This window comes from Caretta caretta, chromosome 27, assembly GCF_965140235.1.
Source record: "Caretta caretta isolate rCarCar2 chromosome 27, rCarCar1.hap1, whole genome shotgun sequence".
NCBI lineage: Eukaryota > Metazoa > Chordata > Testudines > Cheloniidae > Caretta > Caretta caretta.
In genome coordinates this window covers 10,990,898-11,010,056 of record NC_134232.1, presented here as the reverse complement: position 1 = coordinate 11,010,056, position 19,159 = coordinate 10,990,898, and the positions used below count along the sequence as shown (strand labels likewise).

General features: G+C 59.1%; 1 protein-coding gene across 3 annotated transcripts in view; it reads left to right on the top strand.

Annotated features, from left to right (window-relative positions):
• Positions 1 to 18,221, top strand: part of CDK5RAP3 (CDK5 regulatory subunit associated protein 3) — a 28,644-nt gene extending 10,423 nt beyond the window's left edge. The window contains exons 1-14 of one of the 3 annotated variants that reach the window (XM_048830314.2): positions 6,231 to 6,322; positions 8,101 to 8,146; positions 8,883 to 9,014; positions 9,523 to 9,623; positions 10,325 to 10,373; positions 10,985 to 11,163; positions 12,791 to 12,927; positions 13,876 to 14,020; positions 14,878 to 15,006; positions 15,412 to 15,496; positions 16,246 to 16,334; positions 16,778 to 16,983; positions 17,224 to 17,395; positions 17,945 to 18,221. In XM_048830314.2, coding sequence (XP_048686271.1) covers positions 6,317 to 6,322; positions 8,101 to 8,146; positions 8,883 to 9,014; positions 9,523 to 9,623; positions 10,325 to 10,373; positions 10,985 to 11,163; positions 12,791 to 12,927; positions 13,876 to 14,020; positions 14,878 to 15,006; positions 15,412 to 15,496; positions 16,246 to 16,334; positions 16,778 to 16,983; positions 17,224 to 17,395; positions 17,945 to 18,010 — 1,542 coding nt within the window. In that variant the 5' untranslated portion in view covers positions 6,231 to 6,316 and the 3' untranslated portion in view covers positions 18,011 to 18,221. Of the gene's footprint in view, positions 1 to 6,230; positions 6,323 to 8,079; positions 8,147 to 8,882; positions 9,015 to 9,522; positions 9,624 to 10,324; positions 10,374 to 10,984; positions 11,164 to 12,790; positions 12,928 to 13,875; positions 14,021 to 14,877; positions 15,007 to 15,411; positions 15,497 to 16,245; positions 16,335 to 16,777; positions 16,984 to 17,223; positions 17,396 to 17,944 lie in introns of those variants that run through there. The other 2 variants (XM_048830312.2, XM_048830311.2) reach the window with 2 other exon arrangements.
• The last annotated feature ends 938 nt before the right edge of the window (positions 18,222 to 19,159 follow it).

Here is a 19,159-nt window from a genome sequence, read left to right as displayed (position 1 = left end):
AGAGCAGCAAAGGGGGAGTCAGGACTCCTGGGTTCTCTGCCACTGACTTGCTGAGGTGACTTGGCACGTCATTTCACCTCTGTGGACTAAATCTGGGACCTGCGTGTAAATCTAAGGAAAATGGCCTTTCCCATAGCGCTTGGCACAACCTTCAGCCCCTGATCGTCTAGCTAGAAGGAGTTTGTGCCTAGCTATGCCTGCACTGAGAAGGCCCAGGGATGATAGTGCTTTGCCTGTCTCTGGTGCTACCCATATCAGGATCTTAAAGCCATGAATGAATTAGGCCTCGCTACTCCCCAGGAGATAAGGACTTATCATTCTCCCGGTTTTGCAGAAGGGGAAACTGAGGCATAGAGAGGGGAAGTGGGCTGCCTGCGATCACGCAGCGAATCAATGGGAGAAGCGTGACAGGAATCCAGGAGTCCTGAGTACCTGCTCTAGCTACTAGATGGCGCTGTGTCCCAAGTTATATACAGGATGAAAGGGCAAGTTCCCAGAGGGTTATACTCCTCTGCTGTATACATTGGCCAAACCGGACAGTCTCTATGCACGAGAATAAATGGACACAAATCTGACATCAGGAATCATAACATTCAAAAACCCGTAGGAGAACACTTCAGTCTCTCTGGTCACTCAACAACAGACCTCAAAGTGGCAATTCTTCAACAACAAAACTTCAAAACCAGACTCCAACGTGAAGCTGCAGAACTGGAATTAATTTGCGAACTAGATACCATCAGGTTCGGCCTGAATAAAGACTGGGAGTGACTGGGTCATTACAAAACCTAAACTTAATTTCCCCCATACTAATTTCTCCCTACTGTTGCTCACACCTTCTTGTCAACTGTCTGTAATGGGCCACTCTCTTACCACTTCAGAAGTTATTTCTCCTCCCTTGGTATCCTGCTGTTAATTGATTTATCTCGTTAGACTGATGTAACACTTGGTAAAGCAACCCACATCCTTTCATGTATTTATACCTGCTCCTGTACCTTTTACTTCATACATCTGATGGAGTGGGTTCTAGCCACTTATTTCTAGGGTTATACTGATTCTCTGATGACCTTTGGGGCAGGGGTGGACAAGGAAGACAGAGTCCTACGGCTGGGACTCTGGAACAAATGGGGCTGGAAACAGAGCAAGCCAGGAAACATTCACATGCAGGGAATAAGCAAAGGAACCAAGATGGTGGAGCCAGTCCAACCAGGGTGCGGGGGGGCGGGTGTGGCCTTCGGGTTGGCCAGCCAGACCACACTCCTCTTCGAAGCAGCTGACGTCACGGGGGGTGGGTTTGCTGGGACTCCCTGGTTCGTGGGGAGGCTGATCTGTTCCAGGTAAATCTTTGCTGGGATCCTTTGTGTTTCCAGGCAGCAAGTGGAATTCAGCCAAGGAATCTGAGGCGATTCCTTAGCCAGAGGCAATGGATGCTGCTCCTTCTGCCTGGGGCTGCAGAGGAGGGTGATACTGAGTGGGGGTGTGGGGCAGGGGGGTGCTGAACAAACAACCCGAACAGAAAGAAAGAGCAGTGTGTGTTCGGGAAGCAACAGAAAGCGCATTGACTCCATGCCAGTGGCTGGCCTGCCTGGGAAAACACAGCTCTGGGCTGCAGTTTACTTTCGCCCCAAGGGGAACTTTTCACTGCTCTGTTGCCAGCATCGGTGTGGCTCTGAGCTCCTTGCCAAGCTCCATGACTTGGGGGTGGACGCAGGCAGCCCTACCTGCATTCTCCACCCGTACTCCAGACCGGAGCTGGGGCTGGAAGCCGGGCTTTGCTTGACAGAGGCATTGGTGGGACTATGGAACCTACTGTCCATCAGATCTCCCCCCTCTCTATGGAGGTCTCTTTTCCAGTGGGAGACGCCGCAGTCAGAGTCTGTGGGGTCTCCCCCACGAGTGGGAGTGGGAGTCTTCAGGGTGCCCTCTACCACCTCTTGGAGGACTGCCCGGTTTCAACCCCATCTCCAGGGAGCAGGGTCCGGTGGAAAATACCTGTGTCGGGGCCCTTCAGAGGAGCCACCATCCCTAGCTGCCCTTCCCGTTAGCCCTCTCCATGCTGCTGGTGTCCAGCTGTCCCAGACACTGTCACACCTCCCTCTCTTGACAGGTGAAAGACCTCAGCCACCTGGTGGCTGAACACATGGTGCTGGGCAGATCGAAGGAGGGGGCTGCCTGGCCCCATTCATCACAGAGACAGATCCAATCGCAGTGGGGCAATCATCGTCACTTCGGCATGATGTGTGGCAGTGACCAAGGGGTCAGCCCCAGCCCCAGGCTACAAACAGAGTCAGTGGAAACAACTGCTTGATGGATGCAAGCCTTATCTAGGATCCAGGGGTTGTTTGTGTGTGTGTGCCTAGGTGAGGGGACACCTGGCTGTGCACGCCTGGCTGTGCACGCATGAGAGCCTATATGCATATATAGCTCTATGTGGTGTGTATCTGGCATGTATAGCTCAGAGTGTGTGTGTGCTCTCCGTGTCTCCATGTGCAGGCATAGCCCAGCGGGCAGGGTGACTTGTTTGCCTTCTTCCTGTTCAGTTTCCCACATGCAATCTCCTGCAGCTGCCTTGTTTGACAGCTGAACCCTCGTTATTGCTAAAATCCAATCCAATCGAGCCACTCAGCAAGTAGCGACGTGGGCTGGAGCCACGCCGTGCTAGCCAGTCTCGCGCTGCTGTCAGGAAACCTGCAGGGATGACAGATGGCAAGTTGCTCCCGAGCCATCAGCCAGAAGCACAAAGCCTCTGTCATTCAGACACCCCAATGCTACCCCGGCTGACATTTTGGGGAGCCTTTCCATGGTTCTGATTCCAGCTCTGGGGGTTCTGGGACCTTGGCCCCATTTTTTTCCTTTTTAAAGTCACCCCAACTCTGGAGTGGTTCTTCGGCTTCTTTCCCAGCTGGAGTGGTTGCCTCTGGCTTCCCGAGATCCTGTTTGCATGCAAATGAATGAATATTAATTTGATTCTAAATAATGACTAGTAACAACAATATATATTCCCTTCCCTCTGAGGATCTTATTGTGTTTCACAACCGTTCATGAATTCTGCCTCAGGACCTGGCCAGGCCCAGATGAAGACAGTAGGCACTCTAGGTCTGTGCGTAAGGGTTGCGGTTTCCTGAGTCAGGTGACTACATCAGAAACGCAGCTTTCATTTTCAAAAGGAAGTAGGTCTCAACCTCTCGTGGCTGCAAGGGAAAGCTTGAAAATGTGAAGCAAATGGTGTCTGCCTGAGTCTGCAGAGAGCCTGGTGCAGCAGCTCTGAGAGCTGTGAACTGCCCCATTCATCGCGAAGGGGGGCTAATGTCAAGATCTGTTGTTCTGGGGGAAACCTGCCCACCTCACGAGGAATTTGCATGTGGCAAGAGTAGACGAGTGCAGTGGGCACAGCCCTGGGCGGTAAGTATCGTAGGCTGGGGGAGGCTGGGCCTCCCCAAACAGCCAGGTGTGGCACCGCCCATGCTCCACTCCAGGCCACTACCCCTTTGCTTTCCCCCCGCCGCAGCTCCAATAGTCTTCATGGCCCCAGCTTGGGTCTCACCTGCGCCGCCCACCTTCCCAGTGCTCTGGGGCTGGGGGCACTAGCCTGGGGCGGGGGCCAGCAGCTGCGCTGGGAGGACCTCTGGGCTCTGACCGGGTGTGTGTGTGTGTGTGTGAAAGGGGCGGGGCTGGGAGCTAGCCTCTCCCAGCTGGCGGTTCACACGCCGCCCATGTGCCCAGCACACCTATTCTTGATTCATGCCATTGCCTCCTTGCTGAGACTGCCAACATAGGGGCCAATCGGTGTCACGTGTAATAGGTGTGGAGGGACCTCTGGGCTGAGGCTCATCAAACTCATTTCACATAGATCAGATAACTTTAGGCTGGCTTTGAATCACTGACAAAGGTGAAAGGCTCTTTATCCTGTCACCAATCCCCGAGCTAGTCAGTTGCTCCCAATACAGACATTCCAGGGTTAGAACTTCATTGGCAGATCCAAACCCTCTGAACCTTCACCCCACATCCTGCCTCATTCCCTAAGTGCTTCGTACAGAAACAACTTTTCCCTCCACCTGCCTCCATGAAGGTCATTACTCAGTGGCCAGCAGAAGCTCTTTAAGAAAACCAGCATCTACATAAATCCAGTTCCCAGTGCCCTCGCTCGACACTGGGCACAAAACATGGCTTCACATTGCTCTCACGTTGGCCACAAACTCATGCCTAGCGGTTTCAATACTCAGGATTCCTCCCAGAAAGCGGCCCAGGATGTCTGGGATTTAAGGTGGCTTTAAAGGCAGCCTTAAAAAAAAAAATACAAGGAAACAATCTCTCCCCACGTTAACCCGGTGTATTTGCATGTATTGGACTGGAAAGAGGAAAAAAGATCAAAAACAGTATTTTTCAGGCCCTGCAAAAGGACAACAAGCAGCTGGCAACCTGCCCTATACCAGCTATTATATCATGTGTGCCAAGGTTACACAATGTGACCAACTCTTGGGGGAGGCTAGCGGAAGCAAAACAAAATCAAGAAGGTGGCTGACTCCCTGTTTACTGAGGACACCCACAAAAGTGCTGCTCAGAAGACGGGGGTGGGGGTTCTGCAGAAAATTTTCATTTTGTGATCATTGGGACTACACATTTACCCTAATCATGAGATCAATTGTAAAAAGTACATGAAAGTTCATAAGATGTTACAATAGCCTATAATAACAATTGTTGATGGAAAGTAGGTCAAGCTGTTTTTCAATAATAACTGTAATGAACAGATGCAAGAGAACCTGACAGACTACATTAGTGCAAACAAAAAAGGCCACATTGATATGATTCAAGGATTATTTTGCAATCATGCTTGGTGAAGATAGAAGTGGAACCAGAAATTAATGAATGAAAATGGATGTGTCAGATATTGGGCCTAATTGGTGGACAAAATAAGGGGTGGGCTAGTCCACCCATCACTCCTTTTTTTGGTCCTTAAAGAAAAAGACTTTGGGGAGAAAAGACAGAAGAACAGATGGAGGCCACTGGAGCAAGTTTCACCAGCATGGCTGCCACCCACAGTTTCCAAAGTCCCTGGGTCTTCATCCTCCTAATCTTAGAGAGATGTCCTCACCAGACCAGGTCAGAGAGAGGGAGCTAGATAGCATCACACATCTGCCTCCTCCAGCTAAATCCAAAATGCCACCTGGGATGAAATGGGATCGGACTGTAATAACAGCCACCGCAGCCCTTGTTAAGGTCTTTGCTTTTCTGCGAAAGGACAAAAAGAAAAGGAGGACTTGTGGCACCTTAGAGACTAACCAATTTATTTGAGCATGAGCTTTCGTGAGCTGCAGCTCACTTCATTGGATGCATATCGTGGAAACTGCAGCAGACTTTATATACACACAGAGAATATGAAACAATACCATGTTTTGAGACTCGGTGGGTGAGGTCATTATCTTTTACTGGACCAACGTCTGATGGTGAGAAAGACAGATTTTCGAGCTCTTCTTCAGGAAGCTCGTCTCTCTCACCAACAGACGTTGGTCCAGGAAAAGATATTCCCTCACCCGGCCTTGTCTCGCTACTGTCGTGGGACCGACCCTGCATACATCTTTGATGCTGTCAGACAAGGGGGCTTTTCCTTCGAAAGCCTCTCTGCAGCTCAAGGGACGTGCTAGAACGAAAGCCTCACTCGGTCCTTTACGTTTCAAAGGCTTCCGCTGTTTTCCCGTCTTTTCTGCCTCTTTAAGGAAAGGCTGGGAGGGTTTTCAGGGCTGTCTTTGCTGTGACACTAGGCAGGCTGAGGTCTCTACCCCGGACCTTGTTTAATGCTGTTGGACAGTGAGTGGGCGATGTGAACACCTTTGGCCCATGTATTCCAGCTAACTTAACCGACTGCTGCACCCTGCACCCACTGCAGGGAGCTGAGGTCCCAGGGTGCCCCGGTGCTGCTGCCAGGCCAGCTGGGGGCTAGGGCAGAGGCAAGTGCACACCGCACGTGGGGGTAACCTAACCCTGACTGCGCGTGCGTCGTAGAGCACATTTTTCGCCCCCCCCCGTTCGCGCCTGAGATTACAGCTCTTTGGGGCCACCTGCCGGGCAGTTGTCGCCACTGTCCCCCTCCCAGCCACGTTCTAATTGGTCAAAGCGCCCCCCTCGCTCCAGCCAATCGGAGCGCGGGCACGTTGCACTTTGCTTCCCTTGGATTGGGCGCGGTAAGCCCGTGCGCGCGTACGTCCTGATTGGCGGCGCCGTCCCGGGGCGCTGCCCGGTGATTGGCTGGGGGGGAGGGGGCGGAGTTTCCAAATTTCGGCTGGGGACAGGGTCGAGCGGAAAGGAGCGAGGCTGGAGGGGCATGCAGGTGGGAGCGGCCCCCCCTGGAGAGTACTGCGGTTCCCCCCCCCGGAGAGTGTCCTCTCTCCCCCCCCGCCAGAGCGGCCCCCCCCCCGGAGAGTGTCCTCTCCCCCCCCCCCGCCAGAGCGGCCCCCCCCGGAGAGTGTCCTCTCCCCCCCCCCCCGCCAGAGCGGCCCCCCCCCGGAGAGTGTCCTCTCCCCCCCCCCCCCGCCAGAGCGGCCCCCCCCGGAGAGTGTCCTCTCCCCCCCCCGCCAGAGCGGCCCCCCCCCAGAGAGTGTCCTCTCCCCCCCCCCGCCAGAGCGGCCCCCCCCCAGAGAGTGTCCTCTCCCCCCCCCCCCCCCGCCAGAGCGGCCCCCCCCGGAGAGTGTCCTCTCTCCCCCCCCCCCCACCAGAGCGGCCCCCCCCCGGAGAGTGTCCTCTCCCCCCCGCGCCAGAGCGGCCCCCCCCCGGAGAGTGTCCGTCTCCCCCCGCGCCAGAGCGGCCCCCCCCCCGGAAAGTGTTCTCCCCTCCCCGAGCAACCCCTCCCGAAGAGTGTCTGTCTCCCCCCCCGCCAGAGCGCTCCCCCCTGCCAGAGCGGCCCCCCCCAGGAGAGTGTCCTCTCCCCCCCACACCAGAGCAGCCCCCCAGGAGAGTGTCCTCCTTGCCTCGCCAGAGCAGCCTCCCCCCTGCCAGAGCAACCCCCCTGAAAAGTGTCTCTCCTCCCCCCGCCAGAGCAGCGCCCCCCCCCCTTCCCTGGGGGTGCTGGTTGTCTTGGATTTGCGCCGTATACGTTTCTCTGAGTCCTGGCTTCTCAAGCTGGGGGTGTTGAGCAGGTGTCAGAGCTGCTCCCCTTCCCATGATACGCTGGAGGGGAGTCTCAGCTAGACTGGAGGGGCTTCCACTGTGGAACAGGTCGATGGAGGAGTGAAGGGCCCCACGGTGGGAAAGCTTGAGAACCGCTGCTCTGATCTGTATGCCTGGGTGTTCACATGGCCTTCATCCCCCTGGTATCTAAGGCCCAGATCCCCAGTGACATTTAGGTACCTACGGGAGTTAGATGCCTAGATACCTAGGAGGCACTTAGGCCCAAGTCCTTCAAAGAAACAATTGAGAAATAACTTCTCTCCGTTTTACTCCTGGAAGAGTCAAACCCAAACACACTAAATTCTCTTAATCAGGCAGGTTACACTGATTCCGTGTGTGTTGTAGGAGAGCTAAATCTTTGCATTTAGTTCTAAGTACCGTGGGACCCCTAGTCCTTTGGATCTCTTGTGGCAGGGAGTTCCTCAGTCTAGGCCTGACTGCTGTCTGAGTTCCATCTCCTGCACTCCCTGTACTAGGTCGGCTGTTTTCAGAGTTCTGGTGGAAATCTCACCCTCCCGCTGACTTTGGTCTCCAAACAAAAACAGTTGCAAACGTTTGGTGCGGTCGTGACAATGCATTTGTCATATGCTGGCTGAGCGTAACCTCACCCGTTGTCCCCAGACATCTTTTGTCTGTCCAGGAAAGTAGAGCATCCAAGTCTGGATCAGCACCGCAAGAGACTAGACCTTTGCCCTCTGTTAGGACATGGAACCCCAGGGCTGGGGAGCATCGTTTGCTAGGAGCTGGGGTTGCAGGAGAGTGTCAGAGATGGGCTCGGAGCAGGAAATGCTGGAAGATGGCAGATGCTAGGGGTGTGGGTGGGAAGGTGTGTTGGATGGGGAGGATTACAGGCCGTGCACTGGCTTTGTTTCCTGCATTATCAGGCTTTGTTCATCCAGAAGATTCTCCCTGTTTATTGCAATGTATGTCTCTCTTCGCCAGGACTGTCAGAATTTGCCGATTGACATCCAGACAAGCAAGCTGCTAGGTAAGATACTCGCTCCTGTCTCTGGCTGGAGAGGGAGGGTATTGTGGTGCATGTTTTTATGCACCGAGAGAGGGGCACATGGTGGAGAGGGTGAGGGGTTAGGTCGGCCAGAGAACTGGCTGTCAGCACGCGCAGAAGTTTCCTTCCACCGTGAGCTCATGTCCTTCTGATTTCAACAGGCCTCAGGAATGAGGAGAATTTGTCTTCATTTCTCCCATTGGGATGAAACCCCAGAGGAAGCGGAGCAGAGTTGCCCCTGTCAGCACAGGCCTTGTATAGATTAGTGGGGTCAGTGTATGGGTGGGGTGCTGGCTTGCCAGTCCTGGCGACTGGAGTCCTCCCTTAATCCCCCGAACGGGCCGGGTGCGGATCCCCAAGCACACTGACGTGCCTCCTCCTTGCTCAGGGAAGTAAGAGAGAAGTTAGTTCATTCTTTATTTCTCTCTGCTGAGACAGGCAGCAAGGAGTGGGGGGGAGCTTGTGTTGCAGCCCCCCCCCCGGAGACCCTCCAGCTCAGAGAGGCTACTGAACAGCTGCCAGAGGGTGACGATGGCTTCTAGTCACTACCCATTTTGACCGCGTTTGCAGCAGCTGCATAGAGGTGAGGGACTCCTGTCCCTGAGCCAATGACCGGAAACGCCCCCCCAGCAGTGCCCTCCCTCTGCTGTCTCCCGGCTGCCCCTCGCTCCCGCTGGCAGACACCGAGGTGTTTAACGTCCGTGTGTCCCCGCTGCAGACTGGCTGGTGGACAGGAGACACTGCAACCTGAAATGGCAGAGCCGCGTGCTGACTATCCGGGAGAAGATCAACGTGGCCATTCAGGACATGCCGGAGAGCGAGGAGATCAAGCAGCTGCTCTCGGGATCCTGTGAGTGGAGCTGGGTGGGGGGAGGATCTCCCTGACGCAGGCTTGGGTGCCAGCATCTGAAGCAGGGGTGGCGGGACCCATTAATGCAGGGGATTTGCCATGAAGGCTGTTGACGTCCGTGGGGCCTGGTCAGTTGCTTGGCATTCTGTGGCCCCAGTAGCAGTTCGCTGCTGCGATCGAGGGTCGTGAGCGTGTCCATCCTGGGGCTGAGGTGCTTGTGTGTCTCCCTCCCTGCCCCCAGTCACCTCTCGCATGCACTAGGCCCATTGCAGATGCCAGAGGAATCCAGCCCCAAGGGCTTCGGGTATTACAAACGTCCCTGTTTAGAAAGGAGACAGAAGCCCAGTGACATGTGCCCCCTTGCCCTGTTGCTGCCCCAGTGTACAGTGCCAAGGGCTGGAGCTGTGCTCAGCAAACCTGGGCTCCTCACCCTGTCACCCGGGGCTGAGGGGGGGAAGGGCATCGCATCCCGTCTGCTGCCATCTCAGCTCTCTCTGTCTCATTCCAGATATTCACTATTTTCACTGCCTGAGGATTGTGGAAATTCTTAAAGGGACCGAGGCCTCCACTAAAAACATCTTTGGTCGCTACTCTTCCCAGCGTATGAAGGTGAGCAGCCCGTGGAGTCGGACTTGTCCAAGAATTTGCCAAGTTGGTTCCACTTTCAAGCAAGTCGGGCTGGGCTGGGCTGTTAGCGGGATGCATGGAGCCAATGTCTCTAGGGTGCTGATTTGAATCCAGCCTGAGTCAACAGCAATTAGAAGCTGTTGCTCTCTGGGGCCTGTACAGCGGCCCCTATGTGAAACAAGTAACAATAATCGCTAGCTCTTATCTAGTGCTTTCCATCAGTGTCATCATCTCCATTGTACAGATGGGGAAACTGAGGCACGGAGCAGGGAAGTGATTTGCCCCAGGTCACTCAGCAGGCCTGTGGCAGAGCCAGGATTAGAACCCAGGTCTCTTGAGGCTCAGTCAGGTGCTGTATCCACTAATCAACCCAGATGGGTGGATGCTGTCAGTTCAGTGCCTGTGTTAGAGGGTACCTGGCGCACAGCCCACCATCTTAGCTGAGAGGCCCTGCACCACTGAGCCACGGGTCTGCGGGAAGCTTGTGCTGCCGTTGCCTGATTGGCTCTGGGCACCTTTCCCAAGCACTGAACTCCCCCTTCGCCGCCAAGTGTGGCCGCGTGCCCTGCCCCTGCTTGTTCTTTGGCTCTCACGCTGCATGGGCTGGTGCTCAGGGGCTTTGTGCTTCTCCAGCTGCATTTGGCATCATCTCAGCCTCTCCCTTCTTCTGCTCTCTGTTGCAGGACTGGCAGGAGATCCTGTCTCTGTATGAAAAGGAAAACACCTACCTAGGTAAGGCAGCCTCACCTCACCGCAGTGGGACATGCAGGTGTTTAGCAGGGGGCAGCCGCCTGCTTTCTTCCTGCCGGAGCTCTGGGTGTGACTTGCTGGGGATGGCATCTGCCTGGCGTGAGCTCACCTGTACTCCCAGCTCTCACGTGCTGAGCCAGGTCCCTGCGTCCTGTCCCATCCCCACTGCCTTTTGCAGCCCGTATAAAGGAGTCATTCACCCAGAGCCGCGTGAGGGTGGGGAGCACAGAAGCCGTTCTGCACCGGCGGCAGTAACCATCTCAGCAGTGTCAGAACTAAGGCACGTAGGCAGGGGTGGCGGGGACGTGGCTGCGGTGGCTTGAGCACTGTGCCCGTTCTGGCATAGAAGCCTTCGCTCTCCCGGCCCACAGCTCAGCACTGGAATTGCATGTCCTTAAAGTGAGTGGTGGGGCTGGGGCGAGTGGGGCAGCGCTAGGAGAGAGAATCCTCCTGCGGCCTCGGCTTAGGGGCTGTTCGGCCCCGTAACCTGGGCGCCTGCCAGCGCTTGGCCTGGCTTTCCAGGTAGGAAAGGTCGGTGCCCCACGCGTCTCCTCTCCTGTCTGTCCCTTCCCCCCACCACTCCCCCCCCACAGTGGAGCTCGCCAGCCTGCTCCTGCGCAACGTCAGCTACGAGATCCCGTCCCTGAAGAAGCAGATCAGCAAGTGCCAGCAGCTGCAGCAGGAGTGCAGCCGCAAGGAGGAGGAGTGCCAGCTGGGGGCCGCCGAGATGCGGGAGCGCTTCTACGCCTCCTGCAAGCAGTACGGCATCACTGTGAGTCCCTCGCTGGGCCCCGGAGGGGCCGGGCCTGCTCAGAGAGCCTGGACGCTGCCTTAGCCCCACACAGCGCTCACCGTATGCCCCCCTGTGCCCGGGAGGGGCCAGGCCTGCTCAAAGAGCCTGGACGCTGCCTTAGCCCCGCACAGCACCCACCGTGTGCCCCCCTGTGCCCGGGAGGGGCCGGGCCTGCTCAGAGAGCCTGGACGCTGCCTTAGCCCCGCACAGCACCCACCGTGTGTCCCCCCTGTGCCTGGGAGGGGCCGGGCCTGCTCAGAGAGCCTGGACGCTGCCTTAGCCCCGCACAGCACCCACCGTGTGCCCCCCCTGTGCCCGGGAGGGGCCGGGCCTGCTCAGAGAGCCTGGACGCTGCCTTAGCCCCGCATAGCACCCACCGTGTGCCCCCCTGTGCCCGGGAGGGGCCGGGCCTGCTCAGAGAGCCTGGACGCTGCCTTAGCCCCGCACAGCACCCACCGTGTGCCCCCCTGTGCCCGGGAGGGGCCGGGCCTGCTCAGAGAGCGTGGGCAATGCCTTAGCCCCGCACAGCACCCACCGTGTGCCCTCCCTGTGCCCGGGAGGGGCCGGGCCTGCTCAGAGAGCCTGGACCCTGCCTTAGCCCCGCACAGCGCTCGCCATGTGCCCCCCTGTGCCCGGGAGGGGCCGGGCCTGCTCAGAGAGCCTGGACCCTGCCTTAGCCCCGCACAGCGCTCGCCATGTGCCCCCCTGTGCCCAGGAGGGGCCGGGCCTGCTCAGAGAGCCTGGACGCTGCCTTAGCCCTGCACAGCGCTCGCCATGTGCCCCCCTGTGCCCGGGGTGGGCTGGGCCTCTCCTTTCTGAGAGGGTCCCAGCTCCTGCCACCTCTCCCCATCGCTTAGATCCCTGGGCCTTCAGTGCCGTCTCCAGTGACCCACCCCCATGGTATTGGACCGCTCTCAGCACTGCACAGCCATTCCCACCGGTGCCCTGAACAGCCCTGCCCCTGGCTCTTCCTCACCTGCCTGTTACCAATGGCTCGTCCCAGGAACCTCCCCGTTTCCAAACCTCGGGGCCTCGCCAGGACCCTGGGCATGCCTTCCCCGCACCCCTGGCAGGCTGTCTGAGCAGCCGAGGGCCAGATGTGCCTGTCCGAGGGGGACACCTGCATTGGAAAGTGCCTCTTCCACCCCCGCACCCAGTATTGAGCTGGCTCCTTGCGCCCAGGCTGCTAGTGCCAGGTTTGTGCCCGTGGGACTGCTCGTTCTACCACTGCTCACCCCTGCAGATCCACTGGGCTCCGGTTCCTCTGCTTCTCGTCAGCTGCCCCACCTGCCGCTTCAGCACCACGTGCTGACAGGACAATCGGATCCACTCGCTCCTGCCTGTTCTGCGCTCCAGCAGCTGAGCATCTTCCCCGGGGGCTGTCCCCTGGCAACCCCACCCCAGCTCCCCCTGGCTCTGTTGGTGGTCTCCTGGCCTTAAGCCAGCTTGCGTTCCAGCATTCTCTAGGGCTCCTTCCTCCACCCATTGCCCTTTGCTGGGATCAAATGCTCCATCCTGGCAGCCCAAGCTAGCCCTGTGGTTTGGCTGGTGACCTGAGTACCCGGGTCCCTGCTCTAATGCATCCCCGCTTGTTCTCACTGGGCAGGGTGATAACGTGCGGCGGGAGCTGCTGGCCTTGGTGAAGGACCTGCCGGCGCTGCTGACTGAGATCGGGGCCGGGGCCCGGGTGCTCTCGGAAGCCATCGATTCATACCAGGCCTGTGTGCAGTTCGTGTGTGAGAGGTAACCAAACACCGGCACTGGGAACGCCAAGCAGAGCGAGGGGGGAGGCAGACTGGTCCCTCTCCTCTCCCCCAATTCGAGCAGGTGTTGATCCTCTGTGCTGAGACTCCCTGTGCTCCGGAACTCGAATCCAGAGGTGTTAACGCTGCTGGGCTGGGTCGCCCCCCGGTCCGGGCATGTTAAGGAGCAGGCAGGCCAGATGTGCAGAGCCTCTGAGTTGGAGGGGGATTCTGGAGCTTCCTTCTGCTCCAGGGTGTCTCTTTCCTCCCTCCCCGATCCTGCCGGTACGTGGTTTCTGGAGGTCTAACCCTCCCCCCCCGCGCCCCGGCTCCGGTTTCACACCCACCTTTGCTGCTCAGTTTCCCAGCTGAGATCTGCCCTTGGAATTTGCTGATTGTGGAAGCCCTGGGCTTTTCCTGGCTGTTTTGGGCCCGTCTTTAAATACCCCCGTTCCGGACAGAGCACTGCTGGGCTCAGTCCCAGACCCTCTCAGCAGGAGTGAGCTGCCTGGTTTGCTGGCTCCTTGGTCTCTCTCCAAGCTTCCCCATCCCTCCTTGGCTGGGAGGATCAGAGACCGCAATAAGCCTGCTTTAAATCCAAATAAGGTTGCTGTGACTGCAAGGAGAAAGGTGGCTGTAAATTGCCATCCCTGGGCTCTATGTTCCCCCTCTCTGAGCCGCCCACGTCCAGCTTGTGGCAGTGCTGGGAGAAGGGGTCGTTATCTCAGTGCCAGAGAGTCGAGCGGGGTCCTTGTTGCTGCTCCTGGCAGCCGCTGTCAGGGAGATTCCCCGCTCAGAGCTGAGCTGAGGCCCTCACAGCTGATGCAGACCCCCAGCCTGCTCCCCCGGAGCCCCGTGGCACTGCGTGCATCGGTGCAGCTGGCAGGAGCAGAAGGGCTCCCAGTGCCCGGCTACCCTGACGCTGCCCCGGCCCTGTCGTGTGTTCCAGCCCCCCGGAGCGGGTGGTACCCCTGCTGCGGCATGTGCAGGAGCGCGGGAACACGACCGTCTATGAGTGGAGGAGGGGGGTGGAGCCCACCACGGTGGAGCGCCCACGGGCGGAGGAGGCGCCCGAGAAGCAGGACGAGGAGGCGGTAGGTGCCGGCCAGGCTGCCATCGAATGGAAGAGACTATGGCCCAAGGGGGGTTGCTAAGCAGGTGGGCCCAAGTCTAAATGCCCAGTTTGCCTTGCATGGTACAGAGGCAGTGGGGCAGGCCCAGTGAATTGACCCAGACTCAACCCAGTCTTTCCTGATTGGCTTATTCTCATGCCCAGCCAGGCCGACTGAGCCCTGCATCTTCCCCAGGGAGAGAAGTTGAGTCCCAGGAGTTCACTGGCAGGCAGAGACCTGAGAAAAGCAGGTCCTCTCTGCTCTGCATGGAGCTCACAGGTCCTGTGGTTTGCTCTGGGGTTTGCTCCTGGGTCCTTCTCCAGAATGTTCCTTCCCCTCCGTGCTGTAGGCTGCGCTGGGCACTGGTTCCGCCCCAGAGGTGGCTGCATTTCTTTGCTGGGGAAAGGAATCCCTAGCGCTTGGGGGGTCCTTCAGTGCAGTGTAAACATACAGGATCACCCTCCTCCCTGCACTTTCCAGCGCTGCCTGGTCATGCCGAGGTACCACAAGAACCGGCGGCTCCTCCGGGACTTCTGGCGTGATTTCCAGCCTCCCGGAGAGCATCTGAAACAAGCTTCTGAGGGTCACCCCTGGCTTGTGTGAAGGGGATGCTGGTCTCCCAGGTGCTTGGGCAGCATCTTCCAGAGCGAGCCGGGATAGCGCCTGGGGGTCCAGAGCAGCGAGAGGAGAGGTGTCTCCGGGGGCCAAGGAGATCAGCTCAGCCTGGAGCTGCCAGCTAGAGAGAGCACAAGGGCAGGCAGCCCCATGCTCCAGGCTCTCGCAGCCTGGTGCCGATTAGAGCTCCTCTTTCGGGGGGGGCCTTGCTCTTCTCATTGCAGATCGACTGGGGGGACTTAGGGGTGGAGTCCGCACCTGCCCCCGTGGGGGTTGATTACAGCATCTCTGGTGAAGACGGAACCCAGGCCGAGGAGGTCGACTGGGGGATCTCACTGGAACCTGACCCACAGGTGGGTGTGTGCTGTACCCCTCTTCCCCCTGCTGAGCAGCCACCAGCCAGGCAGCTACTCACCCCATGGGATCACAACTGTGCTGCACAGTACAGGCTGGATCCGGTCTGGCTGGGACCCTGGGGGAAGGCGTAAACTGTGGAGGCAATGTGGCCTAGTGGCTAGAGCACTGGACTGGGACTCAGACCTGGGTTCCATTCCCAGCGCTGCCACTGGCCCCGCTGAGTGAGTTCCCGCCCCATGCCTCAGTTTCCCCATCTGTAAAATGGGGATGATCCTATGTAAAGTGCTAGCTCTTGGCTGCTTCTCTCTCAAGGCGAGGGCAGCTCAGGGCTCCCATCCTGGGGGCGGCGCTATGGGGCAGAGCACCTGTTCTTACAGGAGGCTGCGTTTGACTCGCTGCAGGGAGCCGGCACTGACGGGATAGACTGGGGAGACGGGAGTGGCGGTGACCCGGTGCAGATCACGGTGCTGGAGGCTGGCATCCAGGGTAAGGTCCTCGTTCTCTGTCTCTCTGCAGCCCCGGGGCGGCTGGCAGTGTCAGGGGCAGTCGAGCAAAGTGGGGTGGGCGGCTGGTGCGGAGGCAGGGCGGGGAAGGTACTTGAGAACCGTGCAGCTGGGATCGTAACCTCTGCCACCCTCCCAGGTGCCTGTCTGTGGCCTTCTCCTTCCCAGTCTCTAACCTGCGCCGATATTGGCCTCAGAGACTCTGTCACACTGGGGTGCCGGCTGACTCCCTGGCGGAGCTCGGGGGTGTTGGTGGGGGGAATTTTGCTCGGAAGGGACAGGGCGGTGGGGGCTGAGGTTCCCAAATGCGTGGAGCCAGCAGAGCTTTTCCTGGGGTGGGGGAAGGGAGTCAGGCCCCTGGCACGGCCAGCGGGGCACACCTGGCACGTGAGTGGAGTTAGCACCAGAAGGAAAATCAGGTAGCCACTAGAGGGCGCCGGGGGATGGCACGTCCTACCTCGGGCACTGGGTTCGCATTGGCTCTCAATGCAGAAGGATGCCAGGTCTGGAAGGAGGCCGGCTGCTCCCCTGGGGGCTTCGCCAGGGCGGCTGGGCCCAGCGCTGTGCTCGCCAGGCCGGTCTTGCTGGGTGGCTGCCCCAGGAAAGTATGTGGAGCTCTGTGGTGAGGGGCAGTGACTCGAGGCGATCTGGTGCCCGGGTGGGGAGCCCACCCAGACCCTCCGCGGCTGCTCAGTGAGGTCTCCCCCTGCCCTGTGTGCTTCTCCTGTTCAGTCCCAGATGGAGTCGCCCGAGGGCCTGATGCTCTGACCCTCCTGGAGAACCCGGAGACCCGGAGCCAGTTCATCGACGAGCTGATGGAGGTATCCCGGGACAGGGCTTATCACACACTAAGGAATTAAGGGGGAGTGGGGTATGTTGCTATCCCCCTCATACACCTGGGGAAACTGAGTCACGGAGCAGTCTAAGACATACTGCCTCAATGGCAAAGCCTGGAATAGAACCCAGGAGTCCTGAGTTCCAGACCCCCTTGTTCTGACAGTTGGACCCCCCAGAGCTGGCAACAGAACCCAGCGATCCAAACTCCTGGTTATTTCCTGGGAGCTCTGCCCAGAGCCTGCATCCAAAGGATTTCTGCCTTTCTAGTGAGGGCTGAGCTGGCTCATGGGTGGGAAGGGGCCCCGCATCCGGGCCTCCTGGGCTGCGGGAACTCTGTGTTCTCCAAGGGGTTTGAAAGGGCCGTGCTCCGCGTACGCCGGGGTGTCCACGCCTGCTCCCCACTCTCCGCCTCCCCGTCCCTCCCCAGCTAGAGACCTTCCTGTCCCAGCGCGTCGTGGAAATGAGCGAAGAGGCCGACGTGGTGTCGGTGAGCCAGTTCCAGCTGGCCCCGCCCATCCTGCAGGGCCAGACCGCAGAGAAGGTGGGCGCCATGGCGGCGGCTGTCCGGGAGCTGATTGGCCGGCTGATCAACCTGCGGATGCAGCACCTCTTCCTGATCCTGGCCTCCCCGAGGTGCGTGGGGGCCCCCTCCTCTCTCCCAGCCTGCGCTGTAGGGGGGCGAGCCCGTTCTTTCCTGTGGGGACGGAGAGGTTTGTCCTCAAGGGAGGGGACGCTAGGGTCGGGGGGACAGAGTGAAGCTAGCTCTGGGGTAGCCTTTGCAGAGGCAGCCCCGGGGGGGGGGGCGGGGGGACAGTGGTCTTGATGGCATTGAAGGGGAGGGTGTTGATGGCGCACCTGGGTCTCGTGGGGCAGGTACGTGGACCGTGTGAGCGAGCTCCTGCGCCAGAAGCTGAAGCAGGCAGAGCTGCTGGTGCTGAAGAAGGAGCTCATGGCGCAGAAGAGGCAGGAGGTGCTGGAGGAGCAGGGTGCCCTCGAGCCCAAACTCGACCTGCTGGTGCACAAAACCAAGGAGCTGCAGAAACTGGTAAGAAATGGGGAAGGGCCCCCAGCACCCCTGGCCTTGGGACATGGGGCCGCTGGTGCGATCTCGCCCCTGTGAGGCGGGGCCCCCGAGTCAGATCTCACCTGCATGGTGCCCCCTGCCCATGACGCGGGGCCCACAAGTCAGATCTCCCCCATGGCGAGGGCCCCCCCCCATCAGATCTCACCTGTGCAGCACCCCCTCCCCCAGGAGGCAGGGCTCCCAAGTCAGATCTGACCCACACGGCGCCCCCCTCTCTGTGACACGGGGCCCCAGTCAGATCTCACCCTCACGGTGCCCCCTCCCTGTGACGTAGGGGTCCCGAATCAGATGCTGCCCGCATGGTGCCCCCTTTCTTTCCCATGTAGCCGCAGGCCCCTGAGTTTGATTTCATGCACGACAGCTCCCAGCCTGTGTAACTCAGGCTTCGTTGTCCTCAGCACTTCCTCCCCCTCCATGGAGTCCCTGCCCCTCCCACCAGTCATCCTTGGGGGGGCTGCCCTCTCCCCCAGTAACCCCACCCCGGGCCTGAACCTGTGCCCTGTCTTTCAGATTGAAGCAGACATTTCCAAACGGTACAGTGGGCGCCCTGTGAATCTGATGGGCACCTCCCTGTGACCTCCCCACGGTGACGCAGCCCCCTATGGAGCCGGGGTCCCCCGAAGGGGCCGGACAGGGGAGGCTTCCCCAGGGCTCTGCTAATCAGGACTTGCTCACGTTGTAAGGAGTAGACGTGTACGGGGGGAAGGCTGCTAACTGCGGCTTTTGCCCTTTCCGGGGACTCCAGGCAGCCAGGAGGGAATTGTTCAATAAAGCGGGGGAAGCTCCATCCTCAGCCTGCTCCTCATGTGAATTCAGACCTCGATTCCTCTGGCCCGGCCTGCAGTGTCTTTCACTGGGACGCTGGCCCCGCCCCCTGCACGGGGAAGAGACCCCTCCCCTGTGCGTCTACCCAGGACACTGATTCTTCCCCCTGCCCCAGGGCAGACCCCCTGTGCATCTCACGGGGACCCTGATCCCTGCCCCGCTTTGAGCAGGAAGATTGTCACTGGGTGGGGACCTAGTGTTCCTTCCCCGGAGCTGCTCCCCCCGCAATTGGCCCAGCGCCTAGGGATCTGAGCCGGGGTCAGGCAAGAAGTGGGGCTGCCAGCAGGAGCCCTCCTTTTCCCCTGCCCGACGCTCTTCCATCAAGCCACTGCCAAGTGCTTTACCTGGCTGCTTGTTATCAAGACAGCTCCCAGTCCAGCCTGCGGCACCCAGCTGGCCCGTGTCAAGTGCGGAGGCCGGCAGTGCTGCGAAATGCCCCCCAGCCTGCTGGGAACTGCCTCTGCTCCCCAGGGGCCCTCTTGACGCCTTGCTCCAGGCTGGGCCCTGCCCCATCCCTCCCGCTGTGCTCCCGGGCGGCTTTTGGGGTGAGGGTTTGGGGGGGATTCAATTTTAATTTCATAGCAGAGCAGTTGATTCATGGCTCTTTGTCGCTGGCGTTGACTCCCGTAATGACTTTCCATCAAAATGAAAAGTGGAGTGACACCGCTCATTATTCCTGCTGCTTGTTATCTCAGTCGTGGGGGAGGGCCGCCCCCTCCCCACTGCCTTTCAACCGGCTCGGACAGTGAGTGATGGTCCCTATTAATCACCGACCCCGCGGACTCCGGCGGACACGCGCTATCCGCAGGAGAAGGGGGAGAGAGATAAGGCACCGGCAACCGCTCCGATCAATTAACGTCAAGAGGCGTCACCCCTCGGCCTCGCCCCCTTTGGGGGGCG